The sequence below is a fragment of the Manis pentadactyla genome, chromosome 14 (assembly GCF_030020395.1).
Source record: "Manis pentadactyla isolate mManPen7 chromosome 14, mManPen7.hap1, whole genome shotgun sequence".
Lineage (NCBI taxonomy): Eukaryota > Metazoa > Chordata > Mammalia > Pholidota > Manidae > Manis > Manis pentadactyla.
This window is the reverse complement of record NC_080032.1, coordinates 77,640,336-77,666,580: the sequence shown is the minus strand read 5'-3', so window position 1 is coordinate 77,666,580 and position 26,245 is coordinate 77,640,336. Positions and strand designations below refer to the sequence as shown.

The following is a 26,245-nucleotide window of genomic DNA, read 5'->3' as shown; positions in this document are numbered from 1 at the left end:
ATGTTTATTAAAGGAGAATTTGGGTTAAAAAAATTGTCTGAGACACCCTGTTTTACCTTGTTCCTTTCCCCTGGCTTGGTATCCTCCTTCCTGTTCCCCGGTGACCTGGTATTCCTTAGTTATAAGACTCTTGTCTCGGAATCCATCCCTGTGATTCGAGTCTCCTCAAGGCCCAGCCCCTACTCTTTTATTCTGAAGATAACAAGTCAAATGATGAGCAGGTCTTGGCTGAGGTATTGATGGTTGATAACCGGTTAATGTTTTCCTCCTCTCACTGATTTATTGGAATTACCTGGAGGAAACTAAGTGCTTTAGCAAATTAGAATAATTCTCTGACTAGAGGAATTGTAGACACCTTGTCTCAGGGGTGCAGCCTGGGGAGGTACTGTAGGCAAAGGATTGGAAAGGAATCTTTAGTGTTGCTTATATCACACCACTTATAGGGCTGGTTATTTCTAGGGCTGACCCTGCTGCCACAAAATTAACGATGGCTTTTGGAGAACTAATGGGAAACAGACCCCACTTCTCTGTAGTACATCGAGGGCAGGGTTCAGAGTCTGCAGCTGTCCTCTGAGACCACAGGCTTTTAGAAAGTTGTCTTCTTCTTGGGTCGCATCTCAGCTCATCACCTCAGCAAATTCTGTGAAACAAAAGGCCTGCACCCAAATATCACTGATAGGCCAGGAAGACAGAGGTTTCACGGTACAAATTCTCCATAGATGAAAATGTTTTCTGATTAGAGGCATTTGTGCACCATTATAATATGTTTTAACATACTTCTAATACTAAATAAATGTTCGCAAATAGAGATTTAGAACCTTAGAAGATTGAAACTAGTAGTGGGTAGTATTACGTTACTTGACCTCTGCTGCACTCCAACACTATTGTTTTCTGCTTCCTTGAAATCCATTTCTCCCTCGAGTCCCCACACCTCTTTTCCCTGTTTCTTTTCAGCTTCCATTGCTGGTGTTTCTCTGATCTACACCCTAATGTTAGTGTTCTCCAGGGTTGCCTCTCGGCTCTCTCTCTTTTTCTCACTGTATTTGCCTTCCCCTGGGGATCACATCCATGGCCTTCACCCCCAGCCACACAGCCAGAGTGCAGACTTCTCTTCTGTGCTTCAGACAGCTGCGTGTCTTTTAGCTGTCTCCATTTACCAGTGACCGCACACTCAGTATGCCTACAAAGCAAATTAATGATCTTTCCCATCACATCTTCCTTGTCCCTGTAGTCTCTGTCATCACCTTTAGCACCATGCTTCCAGTCACTGGATGACCTTTAAGTCATTTTTGCACCTTGCTTCATCACCCTGATCTACTCGACTGTAAAGCCCTGCCAGTATTACTTCCACATTTTTCGTCAACTCTGTGCTGTCTCATTATTTCCACTGCCATCGCCCTGATTCAGGCCATAACATCCCCAGACCAGAGCTCAAAGAGTGTCCAAAGATCTGCTTCCAATCCATTTTTTCCCCCTACTACGGTACAGATTTGTCTTCTCGTATCCAGCATGAGAATTCTTGACTGGCATTTCACTGCTTAGCTCATCATCCCTCCCCACTCGCTCCCCTTTGCCTCCAACCCCAACATCACTTGTCACTCCCCAGAGACCATGCTCACCAGTTCCTCTGCACACATGCGGTGCCCTCTGCCTAGACTGTCCTGCTCCTCATTGTCCCTTTACAAGGCTTAGCTCCCCCAAAGCTGGACTCTGTCTTTTTCATCTTTTTATTCCCAGTGCCTAGCAGGGTGCTTGACATAGAGTCTTCAGAAAGTCACTGACTTAATATGTGCTGTGTTCCAACTTTTTGTAAATAAGAAAATATATTTAAAAAATTATAAATAAGGAAATAGACCCCCCAAAATACTAGAATGGAAAAATAAAGCTCAGAGAAAATCAAATTCTAGAATCTGCAGGGAATTTCCACTAACTGCAGTGAGGCAGGAGTTGAGTTGAGAGTCATAATCCTGAACTAAGCCTGCTGAACCAGAATAGTACAGAATTCTGGGAAGAAGATGGGAGAAGACTATGACTAAACCCCACTGTATTCACTGGCAGAGAAACACAGAAAATCCCAAAGCCACTGAACTCTGCTTTGCTGGACAGCCTCATGCCCTCCCTTCCCCTCATCGGTTCTCTGTCTTCTTGGAAGAGAAAAGGAGGAAACCCTCTTGACGAGACCTCACGCTGCCGTGGGTGGAGCGACAGGGGCCATAGCGCTGTGCATGCTGAGTTGTGTAAAAGCTTCAGGAAAATGTTCAAGGAGGGAGATGAGAGAAACAGCCCTAAGAATAGTGTAGCTGGAGGTGCAGTTTTTACTTCTGTCACTGACTGAAGAACTGAAGCCTGCAGACGACTCCCTGGCAGTCACAGTGAAGAAGCAGAAGATTCTTCCTCTGTCCAGAGGAAACATGGATGAATGGTCACAGGATGCTGGACACCAGGCTCAGAGTTCAGCGCTTCAGTATTCTCTCTCTGTCTAGATTCAGGAAGGAAAATTTACAATCACCTAAATCATCAGTGACTGCGGTTACGAGGACGTCATGCACCCATTTTGTACCCAAACATCGTTTGGGGTCAGGATTTATGGTTGTGTGTGTATGTGAGTGTTTACTATTTCAGAAAAATAATAGAAAAACAGTTTGGTATAGATTCCCCAAAACATTCTGCAACAAATGGCAAAAGTGATTTAAAGATTCAGAGGGAAAACACTAAAAAAAAAAGATTTGAAAATCTCATCTCAAGACGATATACCAAAATCAATTGTTTCCTCATTGTATTGGTTTCTTGGGGCTACTGTAATAAATTCTTTTCCAGAGGGACTTGACGAAAAACTATCAAAGTGTTACCTGATGCACTTAATAAGAATTGACCCATTTAGTTCAAGGAGTATTTAGGAGAACAAGAATGAGCTGAGAGTGGAGACGAAAAGCTAGATGGCCGAGAGCGGGTAGAATAGCAAAAAAAGCAATAAATTTCTCATTGGATGCAGCAAAGAGCAGAGTTGGGGTACAGAAGTTTACCCTGTAATATTTCAACTTTAAGAATATAGAGAGAAAAAAGCCCAGAGGTGTACCAAGAAATAAGGTGCAGGAAAAACAAAGGAGATCCAACCGATCAGTTACAGGTTTTCTGAAGAAGAATTAAGAAAGAATAAAAAATAAGCAATCATCAGACCCAATCAGGAAACAATTGTTAAAAAATCTTGGAAACTTTACTGAAACAGGACCTGGTCCACAGATTAAAATCACTCATCACATTCCAGGTCAAATTAATGGGGAAAAGACCCACCTTAGACATACTCTGACAACATTTTTTACATTTCAAAGATAAAAAGAAAACTTCCACATTTAATCAGAAAAACATGGTTTACCTATAAAGGAGTAAGAATCAAGGTGGCTTCAGACTTCACCATATCACTAAATTTCAGGAGATATGGCACAGTAGGTATAGAGATTTGAAGAGCAGAGAATTCTTTATCCAGCCAAGTTATCATTCGTACAAAATACAAGGGCTCAGACAAAGTATTTCTCAAATACCTTTCTTGAATTACTTGAATATATGTTCTTTGCATATATGTCTTACAGTTGAGAGGCAAATATTCAAGAATAATAAATTTGCATATAAGGTACTAATAGTGAAATCCAAAAGCATTAGCAGTGCAGGAGCTGAAACAGGGTGTTCAGGAAAATGCTTTAAAAGCAGCTCTGGGAGCGGAGAGGACAGGCTTGATGTGTGGAGTCTGATGACGTCGTGGGTGGAAGTACTACCACGTGATCGATTTCAAGCTGCCAGTGTGTCAGTGCAGAGCTGGCAAGAAATGCATGCAGTTGATTCTCACATGTCTTTTAGGATCTGGTTCCAGCTGGACCAGTTGGTTCACCATTTGGGGGAAAACATGATTTAAAAATCTCATCTCAATTCGGTATACCAAAATCAATTGTTTCTTCATTGTATCAGTTTCTTGGGGCTCCCATAGTAAGTTGCCACAAACTGGGTGGCTTAAATCAACAGAAATTTGCTCTCTCACAGCTCTGGAGGCTAGTGGGCTGGACTCAGGTACGGCAAGGTCGTCCTCTCTCTCTGTGGCTGGATTCCTGCCTCGCAACTGCTGGTGTGGCCCGCAGTCCTTGGCACCCTTGGCCGGTACACTCATCAGCCCATCTCCGCCTCCACCGTCACACGGCATTCCTGCCGTGTGTGTCCGTCTCTGTTTTCACTTCTTACAAGGACACTTGTAAGTCAGTGGATTAGGGTCCATCCTAATGTGCTATGACCTGATTTCAACGTAGTTAATTACACCACAAAGATCCCATTTCCAAATAAGCTCTCATTCTGAGGTTCTGGATGGACATGGATTGGTGGAGGTTGGTGGGCACACTCTTCAAACCAGTGTAAGTATTAACACATAAAATGTACCAAAAAAAAAAAACCATGAAAAAAAGTAGCATTCATGTGAATATTTATTCTGAGGATAGAATATTTTCTTTAGGAAGAAATAACAGAAGGAGGATTTATACATTTGACTCCAGAAGTTTAAAGTTTCTTCTTGTCAAAAACATGAACAAAATTGAAAGTCCAACAATAATTTAGGGGAAAATTTTCATCAGGTATAAAAAGAAAAAGGGTTAAATCTCTTTCCTATATAAAGAGCTGTGTAAATAGATGTGAATATTTAGTTTCAGGGAATGATTGGAAATAGAGTGGGAAAGTCACAAAAGAGTACATGAGGTGGCTCATAAAATTAAGTATTCAAGCATATTAATAATTAAATACATTTACATTAAAACAGCAGCAAGCTATCTATTTTTAGCTACTGAAATAGCAAAAATAAAGAGAAAAGATAATGATGGTGTATAGTCTCCTGGGAGTATAAATTAGTGTAGCGTTTCTTGTAGAAAAACAATAGAATTGACATGTATCAAGAACCTTAAAAATGTTCTTGCCTTTTGAATTAGTAATAACACTTCTAGAAGTCAATCCTAAAGTAATCTTCAAGTATATGAAGCATAAAAAGTGGAAATAAAAAAATTATCAAAGAATTAAGTATTATCTTGAACAATTAGATACCCCCTATTGTTGAGGATTTATTGAAAAGAGTATAATCCATCCTACCTAGTGTAAGCACAAAGGGATTTATTTAAATAGACTTTAGAGTTGTTGGGAGGGTGAGGAATCAAAGTTGGGAGGGTGAGGGGGACGAAGAACAACTTCAAAAGCTGTAGCACAGAGCTTGCCGTCATCAATAGAGTGCAGCATCCGGAAGTACCTGCCACATTGGGGGCCACAGCGTCGGCTGTTGGCTCCAGAGTCGCGCTACTTCAGTCTGACTCTGACTTTAAGAATGGATCCTGTCCAAGCAGGGGCTCTGTGGCATCTTATTACACTGAAGGACAGTGACTGCAATGGGGAATGAGGGGGACTCGATAATAAGGGTGAATGTAGTAACCACATTGTTTTTCTTGTTAAACATTCATAAGAGTGTCTATCAATGATACTTTAATAAAAAATAAAGAATAATTCTTCCATTAAAAAAAACAGATCCTGTCTCTCTGCTCATTTAACTCAGTTCAAAATTCAAGACACCCAGGTGCATCTCATTGGCTGAACCTACATCACAGCTGTTTCATATATAATATTTATGTCATATATATGTACACACACAGATAGAGTATTCATGTTAAAAGTATATATAATTATTGTATTAGGGTTCTCCAGAGAAACACACCAAGAGATTCCTTTCTCTGTCTCCCCCCTCTCTCTCGATCTATCTAAAGAGACTCATGATAAAGAACTGGTTCGTGTAATTGTGGAGGCTGGGAAGTCCCGGCAACTGCTCTCTTCAAGCTGGGGACCCAGTACAGCTGCTGGTGTAGTTCCAGTGTGAGTCTGAAGGCCTGAGAGCCAGGAAAACAGGTGGTGTGAGGTCTAGCCCAAGACCAAAGGCTTGAGAACCAAGGGTGTAGACCCCAGTCTGGAAGCAGAAGACCGATGTCTCAGCTCCAAGTGGTCAGGGGGCAAAGTCCCCCTCCCTCTGCCTTTTTTTCCTGTTCAGGCCCTCCACAGGTTGGATGAGGCCCACCCACACTGGGGAGGGCACCCTGCTTTCCTTAGTCTACCAGTTCAAATGCTGATCTCATCCAGAAACACCCTCACAGGCACATCTGGAAATAATATTTAACCAGATATCTGGGCACCCATCAAGTTGACACATAAAATTAATCATCACAGTTATATAGACTCTTACTTCATGAACTCATTTATCAGTCGTAAATAAATCAATGGGTATAATCATTGCTTGCAAGGAAAAATAAAACCCAGAGAAATAGTATGTATATGGTCTTTTCCTGATTAACTAGCAATCATATTTTCTCTCACGTAGAGCGCTACTTTTCGTTAAAGTTCCATTGGTCTTTTGAGTGAATAAATTTTACTGTTCATCAACTGTGACAAGACTCCTAAATTCTTCAGGGTCCTTCCTGTCTCTTCCATAAATAAGATATTCCTTCTGTAAAATTAGAAATTTTCTAATGTAACTCAATTCCTGAAACAAAACTACCCACAGGTAGAGCAAAAAGATGTGTTTCTGCGATTCTGCCTTATGAGGCAGCTTATCCTAGTAAATGTCTGTCTGGGCCCTACTTTTCAACTTGGCATGTGACCTAGTATAAGGCTTTCCTCAAAGATTGTGACTTCACTTCATTACAAGAGGCCTTTTACAGGGATGCTGAAAAGGGTAAACTCGCATGAAAATAAAATTAACCCAATAACAGATATACATTAACAAACCTTTCCCCCCAAATGTATCCTTAATATAAATATATTTAGCCTCATCCTAACACATGGTGATTATAGGGCATGCTTTTAAGAAGATTCCAGTCTATGTGCTGTTTTTTTTTTACTTTCTTTTCCATTTTGAACAGTGGGTGAAGAATAGTGGTATTAGTCATATTTTAGGGAAATAGGAAAATGACTTCTGTGTGTATGTAACATAAAATTTGTTACTCAGAATACTTTTTAGCATGGGCAGGTAGTGACTCAGGACAGACAGAAATGGAAGAAATTGCTATTTGCCCTGCATGTAATATAGGTATAAGTAGAAAACGGTTTACTTTAAAAGCTGATGTAATCCACTTAACACTTGAATCACAACCTGAAATGAAATGAAAATAGAAGTTCTGCTTTCAGCAGCTGTAATATAATTAACTCTTAGGCTCTGTTTTTACCTCGCTATCCAATCAACTTTTTGCATCTACTAAGGTATGTTTGGGGTTGTTTATAGTTCACGATTTGAAAGACTTGGAGGTGAGGTGACATGAGTGTATAATTAGTCTTAAAGAAAGCATGTGAGACACATCTGCTCACCTCTTATTTTCTTCACTTGGATATTTCCATCTCCATCTTTATTCAGTGTGGCAGATAAATAATGGGATCAGTGACAGGGAGGGAAACAATTTTTGTTCCTTTTCTCTCTTTGTGTCTCAATCTCTGTATCATACAAGCTTTTGATTGCCTGATTTTCTCTCTCCATTTGTTTGGGGCAATAGTGTTTATTCACCTCCTCCTCTTTTTGCCTCTGTGTTTTGTATTTTCTGTTCTCTGTCTCTTTTTCCTTTCTTTCCCATCTGTCCTCTTTCTTCCTCTTCTTTTTCCAGGCGATGGTGTAAATTGGAGAATTAGGGTAGTAATGGTGTGGATGAGCAAGGTGGTGTCTGAAAGGACTCTGTGCCTTTCCAAGAAGACTACAGCTCAGGTGGAGTCCATCTTGGTGCTGAGAAATGAATTAAAAATGACTGAGGGGATGTCCAGGGATGAGCCTGGGGTAATATCTCCAGTTGGCCAAAGCCTACAGGTGATATTTTGGGATTCATGACATTTCCATATGTAAAGTAGGAAAATACAAAAAACACTAAAGGTACCGATGGAGAAGAAGAAAGGGCCTAAGGTTAGGAAAAGGCATCTGTGGGTTTCTGGGACCACAGAAGGGGCTACAGATCTGAGTAGTGGTAGCCAGGTGTGTGTCCAAAAGAACCGGAGGAACCAGCTGCACCTCACAGACACAGTGCTGGATCCCAGGACCCGACGAGAGTAACCTTAGAGCACCTTTATTAGAGGCAGCCGAAGGTGCTACCGTTCCTGTGATGATTCAGAAGGGAGAGGAGGTGGCGAGACCTTCCAGGAGGGAAAGTCCGCTCTGAAGGACTTTTGCATCATCAGTGGATGGGATATTCACCCCAAAGACCGTTTTACTTTAAATAACACCGCATTAGTTTTAACTGACAGTTCTAAGGTTTTCTCATCCCATCATAAGAATGGAAACACCAGAACACAATAAAGGCAACCATAGGAGGGAAACATGCTTGACTTTTCCGAGTCATGTACATTTCAGTCCTGACACTGGGTGTGTGTGTGTGAAAGAGGGGAAACAGTATGTTAATAGAGGTCAACTCTGCATGGTGGTATTGTTGTGTGATTGTTATTTTATTCTTCCCTCTTTCTGTCATTCAACATATATTAAATATTTGCTGTATGCTAAACATGCTTCTTTGTGCTTAGCTTTATTTCCTGATTTCTCTACAGTTAGGCAATTACATGTTTTGCTTTTGTAAAGAGGCAAAGTGATTAAATGCTATTTAAAAAATCCAGTTCATATATTGTGGTATTTGAATGACATGTGTTCCATCATGTTGTAAATCAGGCCTTGACTTTTCTGTTCCTGAATATATGCTTTTGAGGTTGGTTAATTGTTAATTCCCAGCTTTTCAGGAATCATCTTGTAGAGATTTTATAGAGCTTAATTCCCATGCAAACCTTTTCATTCACAATTTCAGGCAGACCATGTGTGATTTTATGCAAACCAGCATTCTGTTTTGATCTTCAGAAGTAGAGCAAGTTAGCCAAGTAGGATGATACCCCAGTACTCAAAGGTCACACCCAGAATGGATTAGAAAGGTTGATGTGAAAGTCAAGCCTGGTAGTTGATTCTGTTTTAAGATAATCATCTCTCTATGGGACAGGTATTTTTCATGCCAAATACAATGGGTCATGGACACCCTAGCATGTCTGGTGGCAGCCTGTAAAAGTAACCATTGCAAGGTGCAGGTGGCCCATGCTACTGAGATTGCTCCATTTACTTTCCCACCACTATTGAATACATCTTCTAGTGGCTTTTTGGATTTGTAAATAGTTAGTTAATTATGATTTCATATTTTTAAATTCTCATCAAGAAGACCTCAGAAATCAGTTATATTTCTAGCTTGCAATTGCCAGGATTCAGCCAGCCAAGTCACCCAGCCAAAGGCATGGTGGATGGAACATTAAATTCTCTTCTGTTTCTTCAGATGTAGTCAGTGGGCTGCACATTATGTCAGATGCCTTCACTCTCAACTCTGCCCTGACTCTTAAGAGCAACTGACCATCCCCATTAACCCCCCAGATATTGGGGGGAAGAGAAACCTTGCCTTCACCCCCTTCCTGACTCTCAGTTTGAGTTGAGTTTATGTCACAAAAGAGAAATTCAAGTTATTTTCTAACTTTCCAACTGAGAAATAGTCAAAGAAATAGAGACTATAACTCTAGAAGGACAATCAAGTTAAAACACTTGACTTAGATTTATGAACAAGATTTTATTGGCAAAAATTTTTAATTAAGTAATGATTGAATAGCAGAACCTCTCATTAATTAAATAAATGTGATACCTAGAATAAATGTGCAGTATACTAAAAACGTTCATGCAAATAGTTCCAATAATTGCTCTAAATTACATTATGGAGGAAAAAGATAAATTCTTCCTGATAAAACAGAGATGATGCATTTTATAATATTTTGGAGAGGTCTCATTCTCTTATAAAACTTTGCTTATATTGAGCTTTTTCTTTTTGGTGATAGAAAAGAGAGATTTTGTGATATTCTCTCCTCTAAATAAATCTCTGACAAAATACATGAAAATGACCATTTTCACTGACCCCTGAAGTTACTCTTTCTTTGTCATTTCTAAGTATTCATTGACAGTTTGGAATATCAGTTGCATATTTAATTTTTTTTTTCACAAAATAAAGACAAATGACAAATAAACATACAGTTACACATGCCTCAGTATTCTAAGAATGCCTGGATAAACCCATGCCAGTTATATTCTGCCTAGGAAGTGATTTTACTTCCTTGGAGATAATGCTTATTTCTCTACAGTTCTTTGAGAATCGGTTTCTCATTACTTATTCTTGCAAAGAAGACAAGATGAAGATGCTGGTGGTAATGACGATGATGGAAGTGATAGGGAGGATGATGAAAGCTAAAAATTATAAAAATTCTCCGTGCCAGGCACTATTCTAAGTGCTTTCTGCATATGAATGCGCCTAGTCCTCACAGTGACCCTATAACTAGGTGCTCTTAATATCTCCATTTTTTTTTCAGATGAGAAAATTGAGGCATAAGGGGTTGAAGTAACTTGCCTAAGGTTGGTCAGTTTGCCCGTGGAGGAGGCTGAACACCCGTCTTCTCAAAGTGCCTTCCTTATAATTGGAAGTCGCATTAGAGATCATCGTCTATATTAGAAAGTTTTGTAAGATACAAATATGGCAAGATCAATGGGCTACTAAACACAATCTACTTTTAAAATGACTGCTTTCTTATAAGGCCACAATTGCCTTATTTTTTTTTACTTAAATGGTGATATTCTACAGATTAGAATGTACCTCACTTAACTTCATGTCTCAGAATGAATCAATATGTATTTTTAAGGTTTAGAGTGATTTTAATTTCACATTGAAATGTAGAGAAATAAATATAATTGCTATTCTGAGCACTACAAAAGGGAAAACCCTTAAAAGAGTACCACGAACCATGGTCAGAAACAACTAGCACAATTTTATGTGTCTTGGGAAAATGAGATTTTTCTAAATGGTTCCTGAGATTAAAACTGATTACTTGATTCTTGGAGGGTTTGATGTCTGTCAGAAATTGCTGTATCTGTTTACAAGAAAATGAACCAGTATCTAATGAGAGATTTGTGTTTAAGAGTGCCATTCAATTTCTAATTATCCATTTTCAGGTTTAAGGCAGGGGAATAGTTTGCATAAAAACCAGTGAGAAAAAATGTTGCTTGACAAACATGTAGGCAATCAAAAGTGTATCTTATGTTATCTTAGTATTTTCAGGGGGAGAAAAGCATTTTTTCTTTTCTCCTGTAGTGTATTTAGGAATGAATTACCAGCATTTTGTGACAGAGGTGCGAAAGCTTCAAAATGCACTGCATTCCTGTTTGTGTTCATGAAACAACGAATGCCTATGCAGTGTATTAGGCTTCGGGAACACAAAGGTAAAGGACACTGACCTTTCCTGAAAGAATTCGGTAAAGGAGCCATAAAAATTAAAGATGTAATTACATGACAAGGTGATTGTATCATGCTGAAAATAAAGTACTGAAAGAGCACCGAGTTAGATACCTGACGCAGGCTAGGGCCGTAGGAAACCATCTCCAGCAGATGCCGTAAGGAGCCCTGAAGATGAGTAGGACTCAGCAGGGCACAGGGGGCCTTCACTGCAGACAGGAGGGGCAGCACATGTCATGGCCTGGAGGAGTGAGTGGGCATGCGCCATTTGAGGAGCATCAAGTAGTGGGAGGGACCAGGGCAGGAGGTGCTGATGACCACTTGCAGAAGGAGGCTTGAGAGGACACAGGGAATATTCATGGAGGGCTGTGAAGATCCACATTGTCTGGGTGAGTTGAGGACAAGAGTGTCGAATCAAGAGTCAGATGAGCTGAGTTTTAATCCAGAGGCTACTCCATTTCAGCTGTGAAACTTTGAGGGCTTAACCACTTTGATCTCAGTTTGCTCAGCAGCAGAAAAGGGATGATACCCTCTTCATGGAGTCACCACAAGGCTTAGACAAGATAACGTGTGTTAAACAAGAATCTTTTAGAATTTGTCGATTATTTCTGTAATTATGATTATTGGTCTTCTGATTCTTATCCCAGACCCATAATATCATAAATACACAAGGGTCCGTATCTGCTACTTTTTTTTTTCTCTGCCTCAAAGAGACTTTTGATTCCATGGTCTCATTGTCATTTGGAATTTTGAACAAGTTTTGAGGATTGACATTAAATTTGTTGCCCACAGGCAAAACCTGACCTGGATAACTATTTTGCTTGGCTGTTGCTTTTTTTTTTTTTAAATTGAAATCCTTTAGATGGGACACGTACGTTCCATTTCCGGAGTCACACCCTCTTGTCCTATACCTGGCCTCTTCACATATTTTCCTAATCTGCTTGTTCCTTGTACACAACTGAGTGTTCAACCCATGATCTAGGTTAATTTCTACTGAAATAGCTCATGATGTGAGAAACTTTCACTCTGCTAAATCTCCAGGTAGCACTTTCTGTCTTTATTTCACTTGATCGCTCCTTAGCATTTACCGCTGTTGATAAACTTCTGGAACTCTTTTCTCCTCCTGTTACTGATACTCTTCTGGTTTCCTTTCACTTTTCTGCCCATCTACCCTTGGCAACAGCTCCGCCTCCTTTGCCCACCATTTAACTGGTGTGATTTGTCAGTGTTTTGTATGTTGGTCCATTGCTCCTTCGAGTGACCTCACGGCCGTGGCTCCACACGTTCAAAATTGGGTACCAGTCTTTCCCTTCAAACTTTCTTCCATGGTAGTACATGTCATGGTGAAAGTAGCCACCAGAGGTCCATGCCATCCAGCCCCTAAACTGAAACTACCCTCACACCTACGAGGGATACATATTCCACAACTGGCACAGAATTCACATTGAATCAGAGCAGATCCTGCCCTGTATACGTCACCATTGCTTTGCAATTGGACGTCAGCCCTGCTCCTCCCAGTCACCAGCCTGCTTCCCCCTCCTCCCCTACAGTCCCTGTGGTAAGACCCTCATCATTCTCCCCGTGGACCAATGCATGCTAAATAGTCTCCCTGTTTCCTTATGGGTAAGCTCTGAACCTTGATTGGCAATAGGTCATCCTTTTACTCTGGCCTGTGCATCAAGCTAGCCTCATCCCAAGGGCTCCGCGGTTTACCATTTAAAATTATTTGCATATCCCTGAACGCCACCTCTCCCCGCTCCCTGCCTGTGCCCGCACTGCGCTCTCAGCCAAGTACTCTTCCCCCTCAACTCTGTTTACATAGCTAACTTCCATTTGTTCTTCAAAATTCAGTTCAGATATATCCATCTCTCAAAGGCCTGTCCGAAATTTCTCTCCTCTTAATCTCCCCAGTCTGGGTTTGGAACCTGCACTTTGCAGATATTTTTAAAGTGTTTGTCTTTAGGCCATATTGTAAATACATACTATGCGTGAATGGAGTAACTCAGTATGATGTGTTGTTTGCAGTCTGGTAACATATTTTCCTGTGGAAGAGACACCTCCATCAGATGTAAAAGTCCAGAGGAGGAAAGTATTGCAAGTCAACACAAAATTAACATCCACTGACAGAGGAAAAGGAAGGAACAGCTGCATAAACAAACAGCTGCCCAAACAGAGAGAAAAATGAGTGAGCAACCGTGAACATAGAAAATGGTCCAAAATATTAGAAAAGCAAGTAAATAATATGAGGAAATGAGTTAATCTGCTGGAAAACTGCTGAAACACTTGAACAGCATGTAAATTATAAGGAAAAGTATCTAAATAAAAGTTACCACAGAGAAAAAAATGCCAATAAATACTCTATAAAATGTGTATTTTTAAAAAGAAATTTATCTTAAGAGATAAAGTAACTTGAGTATCTATGACTTTTTTGTAAATTGTCTTATACTGCACAGAGTATGTTATAATAATACTAAAACTCGAACAAAATCACACCATAATCCTGATTTATTGTGTTGGAAAGAGTAAACTAGAAATTCACTCATTGTTTTACTTTGCCCTGATGTGATTATTAAGAAGCTTGACATTTTAAAAGGAAAGAAGAAAAGTTTGAAGCTAGCAGAAATTGGTTCTTAAAGTTTAAGGAAAGAAGCCATTTCCATAACATAAAAATGCTAGGTGAAAAAAATCCAGATGGAGAAGCTGCAGAAACTTATCCAGAAGATCTAGCTGAGGTTATTAGTGAAGGTGGTTACACAAAACAACAGCTTTTCAATGTAGAAAAAGAACAAAAGCCCTCTATTGGCAGAAGATGCCATCTAGGACTTTGATTGCTAGAAAAGTCAGTGCCTAGCTTCAAGCTTCGAAGGACAGGCCGACTGCCTTGTTAGAGGTTCTTGCAGCTGGTGACTTTAACTTGAAGTACCAGTCTGCAAATCCTAGGGTCCTTAAGAATTAATGCTAAATCTACTCTGCCTGTGCTGTATAAAGAATAACAAAGCCTGCATGACAATGTATCTGTTTACCACGTGGTTTACTGAATCATTTAAGTCCACTATTAAGATCTACTGCTCAGAAAAGAAAAACGATTTCTTTCAAAAGACTGCTGCTCATTGACAATGTGCCTGGTCACCCAAAGCTGTGATGGAGATGTACAAGGTTCATGTTGCTGCCATGCCTGGTGACATAACATCTATTTGGCAGTCCATGGATCAAGGAGTCATTCTGACTCTCAAGTCTCAGTATTTAAGAAATACATTTTGTAAGGCTGTCACTTCCATAGACGGAGATTCCTCTGATGGTTACGGGCAAAGTCAACTGAAAACCTTCTGGAACGGTTTCACCATGCTAGATGCCATTAAGAACATCCGTGATTCATGGGAAGAGGTCAAACTATCGACATGAACAGGAGTTTGGAGGACGTTGATTTCAACCCTTATGGATGAATTCCAGGGGTTCAAAACTTCAGAGGAGGAAGTAACCGAGATGTGGTAGAAACAGCAGGAGAACTAGAGTTAGAAGTGGAGCCTGAAGATGGGGTTGAATGGCTGCATCTCGGGACAAAACTTTAACAGATGAAGAGTTGCTTTTTATGGATGAGCAAAGAAAATGGTTTCTTGATATGGAAACTAATCCTGGTGAAGATGCTGGGAAGATTGTTGAAATGACAACAAAGGACTTAGAATATTACATAAACTTAGTTAATAAGGCAGTGGTAGTAGGGCTTGAGAGGATTGGCTCCAAATTTGAAAGAAATTCTACTGTGCCTAAAATGCTATCAAACAGCATTGCATGCTACTGAGAAATTGTTCGTGAAAGGCAGTCAATATGTGTGGCAAATTTCATCATTGTCTTATTTCAAGAAATTGCTGCAGCCAGTTGAGCCTTCAGCAGCCACCACTGTGATCAGTGTGCAGCCGTCCACACTGAGACAAGACCCTCCACCAGCAAAAGATTACAACTTGTCGAATGCTCAGATGATGGCATTTTTAGCCATGAAGTATTTTAAAATTAAGGTATGTACTTTTTTAAGATGTGATGCTATCACTTAGTAGACTACAGTATAATGTACACATAGCTTTTATATGCACTGGGAAACCAAAAAATTCATTTGACTCACTGTGGTAATTTGTATTATTGTGGCTGTTAGGAAGTGAACCTCTAATATTTCTGAGATACGCCTGTTCTCTCTTTAATGCTTTTGTTCAGGTGTTACATTGGCATAGTCCTTCTCTGACAACCTGTAGCTCCCCGTACCCCTCCGTGCCACTCCTTCCCTGTTACATTTAAATGTATTTTACCAACATGGGATTGTATTGTTAATAATCTTTTTAAAAGACAGTTTATTTAGAGCATTTTTGTTTGCAGCAAAATTGAAAGTACAAAGATCTCCCATAGAGCCGTTACCCCCACACATACATATACTCTCTCATTATAACATCCCCCCACCAGCATGGTGAGAATGAGTTGCTGTTGCTCCATCTCTCACAGGTGTGTGCTGTTGTTAGTGTTTGGGATTTTGGCCATTCTCATAGATGTGTAGTGGTATCTTGTCATTATTTTAATTTGCATTTCCCCGAGGATAAGCAATGCCAGAGCATCTTTTCATATGTATATTTGCCGTCTGTTGAGGTGTCTTTTAAAATCTTGGCCCATTTTTTAGTTGAGCTGTTTGTTTTTTTATTGTTGAATTTAAAGTGTTCTTTGTATATTTTGGAGAACAGTTCTTCATCGTCTGTGTCTTTTGCATATATTTTTTCCCAGGTTCTGGCTTGTCTTCTCATTCTCTTGATACTGTCTTTCACAGAGCAAAAGTTTTTAATTTTAATGATGCCCAGCATATTATATCTTTCACAAATATTGCATCTAAAAAGTTAACTTATCTAAAAATGTTGTCACTATAGCCAAGGTCATCTAGGTTTTTTCTTAAGTTATCTTCTGGAAGTTTTATAGTTTTGCCTTTTATATTTAATTCTCTGATCCATTTTCAGTTAAATTTTGTGTTGGGTGTAAAATCTGTGTCTAGATTCATTTATTTGCATGTGGATGTCCACTTGCACCAGCACCATGTGTTGAAAAGACAATCTTTGCTCCATTGTATTGCCTTTGCTCCCTTGTCAAAAATCAGCTGACTATATTTATGTGGGTCTGTTCCTAGGCTCTCTATTCTGCTCCTTTGATCTATTTGTCTATTCTAGTCTTTTGCCAATACCATACTGTTTTGACTACTGTAGCTTTATTGTAAGTCTTGAAGTCAAATAGCGTCAGCCCTCTAACTTTGTTCTCCTTCAATATGGTGTTGACTGTTCCAGATGTTTTGCCTCTCTTATAACTTTTAGAACCAATTTGTTGATATCCACAAAATAACTTCCTGCCCTTTTGATTGGGATTGCAGTGATTTGATAGATCACATTAAGAATAACTGCCATCTTGACAATATTTAGTTTTCCTACCCAGGAACGTGTAATATCTCTCAAGTAACATCTCATTTATTTAGATCCTTTATTTTGTTAATCAGAGTTCTTTAGTTTTCCTCACATAGATCTTGTACATATCCTGTTAGATTGAATTTATGCTGAAGTACTTCATTTTTGGGGGTACTGATGTAAATGCTATTGTGTTTCTTTCTTTCAAATTCCATATATCCATTGCTGATACATAGAAAAACAACAGACTTCTTTTGTCCTACATTCTTGCTTAATTTTTTATTAGTTTCAGGAATTTTCTTTTTTTATCAATTGTTCTGGTTTCCTCCATAGATGGTTGTGTCATCTGCAAAGACAGTTTTATTTATTTCTTCCTAATCTGTATACCTTTTATTTCCTTTTCTTGTCTAACTGTATTAGCAGGGACGTCCAGTAAAATGTTGCAAAGTGGAGGTGAAAAACATCCTTGACTTGTTTCTGATCTTAGTGGGAAAGCTTTAAATTTCTCACCATAAAGTATAATGTTAGGGTTAGGTTTTTTTGTAGATATTCTTTATCAAGGTGAAGTTCTTCCATTCTTGACTTAGCTGTGGATTTTAAAAAGTCAATATTGTATAAGTCTCTAGTGGTTCCAATAAATTATTTTCCAGTTGGTTCTCTTACATATGTATATATCATTTGCAAATATTGACAGATTTCCCCTCCTAAACATATTTGAAATATGTTTTTAAAAAACTTTTCCATTGCGGGTGTGTGTGTATCTTTCTTTTGTTGACTTCTCATTTTATTATATTTCTGGTCAGATGATATGGTCTATATGATGACAATTGTTTTAATGAATTTTTACATATATCAAATTTCCTTTTGTGACATAATGAGTGGTCAATTTTAGAAATTTCCTATTTATGTTTAAAAATAATAGACATTTTTAATTGAAAACTCACCATGACTGTGGGTTTGTGAATACTTACCTGAATTTTTTTTTTTTTCTGATGAATCTTTTTTTATTTTATTTATTTTTATTTTTTTATTTTTTATTTTTTTATTGAAGGGTAGTTGACACACAGTATTACATTACATTAGTTTCAGGTGTACAATACAGTGATTCAACATTTATATACATGATAATTCTAGGTACCAGCTATCACCATACCAAGTTGTTACAATATTTTGACTATATTCCTTATGCTATACATTACATCCCGGTTACTTATTTATTTTACAATTGGAAGTGTGTACTTTTTTTTTTCTTTTTTGTTGTTGTGAGGGCATCTCTCATATTTATTGATCAAATGGTTGTTCACAACAATAAAATTCTGTATAGGGGAGTCAGTGCTCAATGCACAATCATTAATCCATCCCAAGCCTAATTTTCGTCAGTCTCCAATCTTCTGAAGCATAACAAACAAGTTCTTACATGGAGAACAAATTCTTACATAGTGAATAAGTTACATAGTGAACAGTACAAGGGCAGTCATCACAGAAACTTTCGGTTTTGCTCATGCATTTTGAACTATAAACAGTTCAAATATGAATACTCATTTGATTTTTATACTTGATTTATATGTGGATACCACATTTCTCTCTTTATTATTATTATTTTTAATAAAATGCTGAAGTGGTAGGTAGATACAAGATAAAGGTAGAAAACATAGTTTAGTGTTGTAAGAGAGCAAATGTAGATGATCAGGTGTGTGCCTGTAGACTATGTGTTAATCCAAGCTAGACAAGGGCAATAAAACATCCACGGATGCAGAAGATTTCTCTCAAAACAGGGGGGGAGAGGTTCTAAGCCTCACCTCTGTTGATCCCCAATTTCTCACCTGATGGCCCCCTACTTACCTGAATTTTAATCAGTGTTTACTATATGTATTTTGAAACTCTGTTAGTGCATTAAATTTCCTATTACAAAATTTATATTGACCAATATAAATATAAATTGCTTGATCTTTTTATGACTTAAAATTTTAATTTCCATTTTTACCAAAATAACACATGCATATAGTTTTAACAATCAAGTAGCATGGCAAAACTTAAAGTGGGAAAGAAGCAATCTCCTCTCTCACATTCCAAGAAGTGTTTCAAGATTTGCAACTTCTGTAGCTGATTTTTCTCTTGTTACATTTCAAAGCAGAATGCTTGATTATAGTTTTAAACTTTCTGATTTTTCTGCAGATTTCTTATGGAAAAATAGAGATTTATCTCTCTTAAAGGGCTCCCCATAGCCCCCCACCATCACAACTATGCTTTCCTGACTTCTCAACCCAGATATATCACCGTCACATCATAGTCAGTGCTCACATTAGTGTCTACATAGCGATGCTCATCTGAGACAAAAAGTGTATTACAAGTATTAATATCCTTCTCAACTTTTAACTTTTCCCTAGAGCAACTTAAGGTTTTCCATGCAACAGTCATTTATTCCAGACTCCCATCAGAACTGCCGACATGTCAGTCTATCAGGCCTCTTTGTTGTTGCTGAGATATTCTTTCAGAAACTTTTTCTCCCACTAGAATCTGGTTGGTGGGTTTCTGGGCCTGCTGGGTAGCTGTTTTCCTGAAGCTTTCCTTTCCCAGAATCCATCTGTTAACTTTTTACATTGACAGGGGCTCTTATTATCTAAATGTTCCTTTTCTATTATAGCGACTACTATAGGCAAGACTTTTCATAACAGTCTACTTCATGGATGCCATAACTGTTAATATTTCCAAACAAATTATAGAGTTTTCTTCTGCTTCTTGGATGATTCTGGTTTCCTTGAAGTTCATTTTTTTCTTCCATCTTGTTCTGAGTGTCATTTTGAATGCTTTCCTTAGTGTCTGCTGATCTTGGCTGTCTGTTCTTCTTTGGCAACAGGAAGCTTTGTGCAGTCTGGACCTCTCACAGGTGGACTTCACTCTTGGTTGAGAAGGTGGCCAGGTACCTTTCTCTTGGGTGACTCCCAAATGCCATTATCTACATATCTTTTCACTTGGGCCAGTCAGTGTCACTATTCTACTTGGGAACTATAAGCTTGGCTGCCAATACAGCACTGGTTGAAAAAATCCCTGGTTTTCTCTGGGCTGGGCTAGCTCTGGGCACACAGCCACTATTCCTCCCTAGAGGCTGACGTCCCCTTCCCGCTACACATGGTGATAATTGGCTAGTGCAGGCTTTTGGGTGCAGTCCATCCAGTTGTCCCTACTGCCCCATAATCTGAACAATAACCTGGTGGATTGCTCTAAGACAACCACCTTCTCCTGTATCTCTTGCTTTAGGTATAGGGCACTGTCGCCTGTTAGAGTGATGCTCAGCAGGTTAGTTTATGCGCTGGTTTCCTTACGTAAGCTCCATGCTTTTCAGAGGTAGCTCACATTTAGGGACTCATGGGGTTTTTCCTTCTTTATGTTTTTCAGGGTGGATGTAGATTTTTAAAAACATTTTCTCTCTCATTTCTGAAATGTGCCGTAAGAGAGGAAAGCTGGACCCTCACTTTTCCTGATTCTATCTAGTTAGCCTCTTGGCTAATCCGAAGTTGAACATTTTAACATTTTTTATTAATTGAAATTTCTTTTAGATTAATTGTATTTTTGCCCATCTTCATGTCAGTATATCTGTATTTAGGCTCTAATGTTATCAACATTAGCCTTCTAGTTGTCATATTTGATGAAAATATTTTTCAGTCATTCCCTTTATTTTAATTATCTTATTTTTCATGGTAATGAAGTTTCACATCTTGACATAATCAATTTTGTCAATATTTTCCTTTGTGGGAAGAGATTTGCAAATGTCTGATAAACTCACAATTTATTTTCTTTAGTTTTTCTTGTAATGTAGACTTTAAATATTTATTTTACTTATCTGGAAATTATTTTACAACTTTCTTATCAAGTATGAATCTATTTCCCCTCAAATTTCCAGATTAAGTAATTATCTTGATATTATTATATTTTAAAATGTTATCATCTCTCTTTATTATCCTATATTAAGTTCATTTGTAAAATGTGCTCTGTTTTGTGCTTTCTGCGCTTTCTGTTGATAAGTATCTTCTGTTCATGCCCATATTCATTATATATTAATCATTTCTATTTATAATAATTCATTGATCCGACTCTATTTTTCTTTTTTTTTAAATTATTATTTTATGGTTTTCTGTTCATACAGTACATGAGTTAGGTTGTAAAAATTAAAAGATGAATAAGACTTGTCCTTTGTCTTCAAGGAGTGCATAGCATTGTAGGATATGATCAGTTGATACTGAAGAGTTCTAAGAAGACTCCTTTGAGGGCTCAAGTCAGAAGGAAGGAATAAGTTGGAGAAGGAAAAATTTAAGCTAAGTCTTGATATATAGGCAGAACTCCACCAGAGCAATGAATGGATGAGCCCAAAGGAACCTATAAATGCTGAAAGATGTGGACAGGTGCACATAAAGGGATGGCTGGAGCGTGGGTGAGGGCAGAGAGAGTGGGCAAGTGCGAGGCTGGAGAGAGAAGTTGGGACAGTACTCTTTGATAATTCTAGTTGAATTTTGTAATAATTTAATAAAATTCAAAATCACCCCTATTAAGCTCTTGATCAGGATAACATTAAATATGTCAAATATGCCATAAGTAAGTATTGAATTGAATCAAACTTTTAAATAGTCATTTGTTGAAGAACAGGGTAGGTAAAGGTGTAACATAAGCTAGTTCTTTAACTGTGTCAATAAAATTAACACTGTAGTAAATTCAAGATGTGTGTTCCTTTTCAAAGTCAAAACTCAAGGAAGGAAGGCTACCCTCATGAAGAAAAATCAGCCAGCTTTAAGACAGGGAACATAAAATCAATTGCCCTGATTTTATTGGCTCTGTAATCCTCGTTAGTCCGTAGTCCACTACAAAAACAGGGATGGATTCCACTGACCAGCAGAGCCCTCTGAGTAAGAGCCGTTCTGCACGGCAGTAAGGAAGGAGTGAAAGCAGGACGGGGAAAAAGCAGAGGTAGACCAGCTGCTCTGGAACCGAGGTGGTGGAATGAGAAACTGGAATGTCACTCTGGGAACAGTAAAGCTATATGAAGAGTTTTCTCTTAAGTTCTAACCATGTTCAAAGGGAATCATTCAGTAGAAATGGAAAGGTTAAATGTCTTAAAGAGGGGAGACCCACTCTGAACATGAGTTCCTTAGAAGGTGAAAAGGCTTGTTTTAAGACACTCAGGGAAAGGGGGCACTTCTTCCTCTTAGAATTGCAACAAGGATAAAATTAGACGATGTAAAGAAAGAGATGTTGAGGGACAGATGCAGAGAGCTGGACAACTTACACTGATGGCTTTAATTTTCTAAATCAGTATAACGTCTGGACACCTGCATCAGAATTGCCAGGGAGTGCTGGATACAAATTCAGCAACCTAGTTCACTCTCATTAGAACCAGAGTTTGAGAACTGCAGTTTAAACGAAGGGGGAGGCTGTCTGTAGGGTGTGTCTGCCTGATTGGGAAAGCATTAGTGTATTAGGAAGAGAGCAGAAAATATGGGTAGGCAATGGAGAAAGTAGAAGAATTACTAAGCAGAGCCTTTTGTGATTGGGAAGCAGGGATTTGTATTGGTTATTTAACCATAACCACTTCTAGGGTAGAGTGATTCTACTAAAACCCTGTTACCACTTTTCTGTTTGTTAGAGCCCAGAGAGACATGCTATAGCAGGCTGCTGAGTCAAGAACATGAAGAAAACTTGAGCAATTTCCCTTATTTTGGTCATGAGAAACACACCTTTCTTTGGCAGGTGGAGTTAATAACACTGACTGCTATGTAAAATTCTGTAGATTTGCTTATTCAGAATCTTAGTTTCACACATTTATAATGAGCCCACCAACACATCAGGCTCAATTCCATCCCTAGATGCTACTGTTCTCCCTGCACGCAACCTGGTCTGCAGGCCGCCAGTGTGATCTTTCCCCGGATCACCAGGGTTACCTTTTTTTAACACAGATCAACAAGCAAACCAATGAAGACATATTTATAACCAAACAGTAGGTAAGGTTCCCTGTCATCACAGAGTGAAGTCAAGACAAATGAGAGACACACTCAAAGGGTTTTGTCACAGGCCTGGTGTTCCACCCCTGCCTCCACTGTTCCTGCCTCGCCTGTCCCAGGGACCCTGCATCCTCACGACCGTTTCAGTTCACTGGGCACTTGCCCGGGCCCCAAGTGGTGCCCCTTCTAGTTTAGTTGCTATTTTCCATGTTGTTTTCCAAAGAAGGCATAGTTCAGTGTCAATCATCCCCTCTCTGTAACTTTCTTCTCCCAAGGCAAAATTCATTATTTTTTCATCTGGGTTCCATAGTACTTTACACAAATATCAACTGCTGAATTTAAAACATTATGTTGTACTCATTTATGGTTCTGTTTGTACAACTGGACTTGAATTTCTTGAAATTGGGTCATTACATTTTTAATTCCCCAGTGCCTGACATAGAGGATGTATACCATCAATTTTAGTTGAATACATTGGAACCAGAGATCCTCAATGTAACCCAAACTAAAATAACACAGGAAAGTAAAGTTCTTTGGAGCAGGCAATATGAGCAACTCTCAGCATCATTTTGTAATAATAGTCTTTCTTTTTCCATCCAATAGTTATTATATTCCAGTGGGTCAATCTGAATACTTACCGAATCATAGAGTGTTGATGGGAAGAAGTATCTTAGAAGTGGCTCCTTTGATTTGCAGATGAAGAAGCCAGTCTTATGCTTATGTCAGGCCACCCAAGTAGCTTTTATCAAAATCCCATCAGCCAACCAACAGCCTTTGTGAACTCAAGAGTATTAAGCCATTTGTACATTCCAAGAAAATAAATTCTGGAAGAAAGCAAAATGAACAATGCATTTTAGTTCAGAGAGAATTCCATTAAGTGTCCTTGAGCTGAGTTTAAGATGCTGAAGGAGGGAGAAAGCCAGGCTACTTGATGAGAGATAATGGGTAAGTTCAAGAAGGACATTAAAGAGAAGTGAAGTGTTTTTGTTTTTCACTGAAACGATGTGAGCTATCAGGGTCATCAGAAGAACAGCCAAGTAGGTTTTGATGAGGTTCTTTTCTCCAGGTTTAATTGAGCCTCTTATCCTGTTCAATAGGTTTCAGAACCTGCTGTGGTCCAGGAAGACATTTGTGGACAACATGAAAATCTATAACCACAGTTACATCTACATGCCCGCCTTTTCTATGAAGACAGGAACAGAACCATCCCTCCGGGTTTACTATACACTGTCAGATGTTGGTGCCAATCAAACAGTGCTCTTTGCCAACCCCAACTTTCTGCGTAGCATCGGGAAGTTCTGGAAAAGTAGGGGAATCCATGCCAAGCGCCTGTCCACAGGACTCTTCCTGGTGAGTGCAGCCCTGGGCCTCTGTGAAGAGGTGTCCATCTATGGCTTCTGGCCCTTCTCTGTGAATATGCATGACCAGCCCCTCAGCCACCATTACTATGATAACGTCTTGCCCTTTTCTGGCTTCCATGCCATGCCAGAGGAATTCCTCCAGCTCTGGTATCTTCATAAAATCGGTGCGCTGAGAATGCAGCTAGACCCGTGTGAGGGCACCTCACTCCAGCCCACTTCCTAGGGACCACGGAGAAAGAAAGAACTGAGCCGGGGCATTTTTGTTAGGTTTTCTACATGACTCCAAAAGGAAATGGTCAAGTCATTTCATGGATTTGCATGGACCACTTGGAAAACAGAAAGAATGAAAACCCAAGGAGATTTCTACTTTTAATGTTAGCTTGGAGGACAAATAAGAAATGCACATCCTGTGAAATATTTTATAGCACATGTGGATTTGCAACGAATAACACACTGATGAAGTGATGTTGGCAAAGCACATTGACATGGTTTAAATCTAGAAGGTACATTTCACGGACAAGTTGGACCTCTGGTGGAAGATGAGAAATTAATCAAGGTGGAAAAAATGAAATGCCAGGCCAAAGTGTTACTGATTATCAACACAAACTGGCTTCATAAAAAAACCTGTCTTACTAAGAGTGACATTAGAACCATAGGGTTTTAAAAATTATTATCTATTTTTGCCCTATTTAGGGGCAGTGAGTTGGGTGATGGGTAGATTAAAAATTCCCTTACTGAATAATAAGGATACAAAACACTGCAATTGATTATTGTGATTTGTTAAACCAAGTCTATGTTAACTATAGTCCCCCTCTATTTAAAAAATGTTAAGTAAGAATTGCCTCCTCCCCTTTCGTCAAGTCTACTTAGACAATGTGAAGTATTGTTGAATTTAGACTGTGTTGATTCAAAGTCTAGATAACATGAGCCACTTTCCCTCCTCCTCAGAATTTCGGACATAAACCGAATTTTAGGTCTGCATTATGTAAGACTATTTGCATCGTCATTATTATTTTAGTGCAAAAAAAAAGTTCAAATGCCAGTGCATTATTCATTTACAAATTAGCATAACTGTCTTCATAATTTAATGTTCAGAGATGAAGTAAAGCACAGTGAAGTAAAAGTTTAGGTTCTGGATGACAGACTGGAATACACATCCCCATTCTATCCACCAAGGTACATTCACTCCAAGATAAAACATATGCATCCACACATACAAGCATGCATATGCTCATGCACACACCCACACACATTTGTACACACAGTTAAACAAAGCTCATTACCATGCAGCTATGAAAGCCGAATCCACATATCCTGGCATGACAAAGATCTATAACCCGTGTTGGAGAGCTTCAAATGTGCTGCCCACTACAGCTTGATACAAGACAGCCAGCTTATTGGTTGCTGCTCACAATGCTCAAACCAGCATGAGTTGCAAACTTCACCCCCATAGGCTTACCCAAAATGAGCAGAATTGTTTTATTTATTTTAACTCTCCCCAACATCTCACGAATAGACCTGTGTTGAGCATGGTCACACAAGTAAAGGGATGTGAATTACTAGTTATTCTCTCGACAGCAGGTAAGACTACTTAGAAAGCTTGTTACATCAGCTTTGACACGCTGCAAACAAACTCTACTGGCAAGATTACAAGCAGCCAAATATGTTTGTATATAAGAGAAAGGTGAAGGAAGCTTCTCATTGTCTTTTTGCTTTGGAATGCCTTAATCTGAAAGATGACACTAGAAATCACTAAGTGTGATGAAAATGTAGGTAAATAACGCCAAGAAGTTCTACTCCATGTGTAATGGTAGAAACTTGGTATACCATATTTAAACAGGTGGCAGTTTTTGGTATGTTCACTTAAAAGAGAGACAATAAAGCACTGGGAGGATTCACCATTGTGAATAGGGCAGTTTCTAAATAACATTGAGCATTGAAGTTACCATAGAAATAAACAGTTGAAATATGACTGGTTGACATAACACAGATTATACTGGTACTTAGAAAGTTAAGAATTTGAGAGGATCAATTCTGTGCAGTCCTGATTTGCTATTTTGATCTTAAATGGCAGCAGAAATGGAATGAGAATGTACTGTGAGCCATGCTCCATATTCGCTATATGTGCAACCCTGAATATA

The 26,245-nt window shown here is 38.9% G+C and overlaps 1 protein-coding gene across 3 annotated transcripts in view; it reads left to right on the top strand.

Moving 5' to 3' along the window:
• The window catches only part of ST8SIA1 (ST8 alpha-N-acetyl-neuraminide alpha-2,8-sialyltransferase 1), a 119,151-nt gene extending 93,485 nt beyond the window's left edge, over positions 1–25,666 (top strand). For 2 of the 3 annotated variants that reach the window (XM_036889312.2, XM_036889314.2), the window contains exons 5-6: positions 2,484–2,576; positions 23,841–25,666. In XM_036889312.2, the coding sequence (XP_036745207.1) occupies positions 2,484–2,576; positions 23,841–24,327 (580 nt within the window). In that variant the 3' untranslated portion in view covers positions 24,328–25,666. The remainder of the gene's footprint in view (positions 1–2,483; positions 2,577–23,840) is intronic. The other variant, XM_036889313.2, reaches the window with a different exon arrangement.
• Positions 25,667–26,245: the final 579 nt, after the last annotated feature.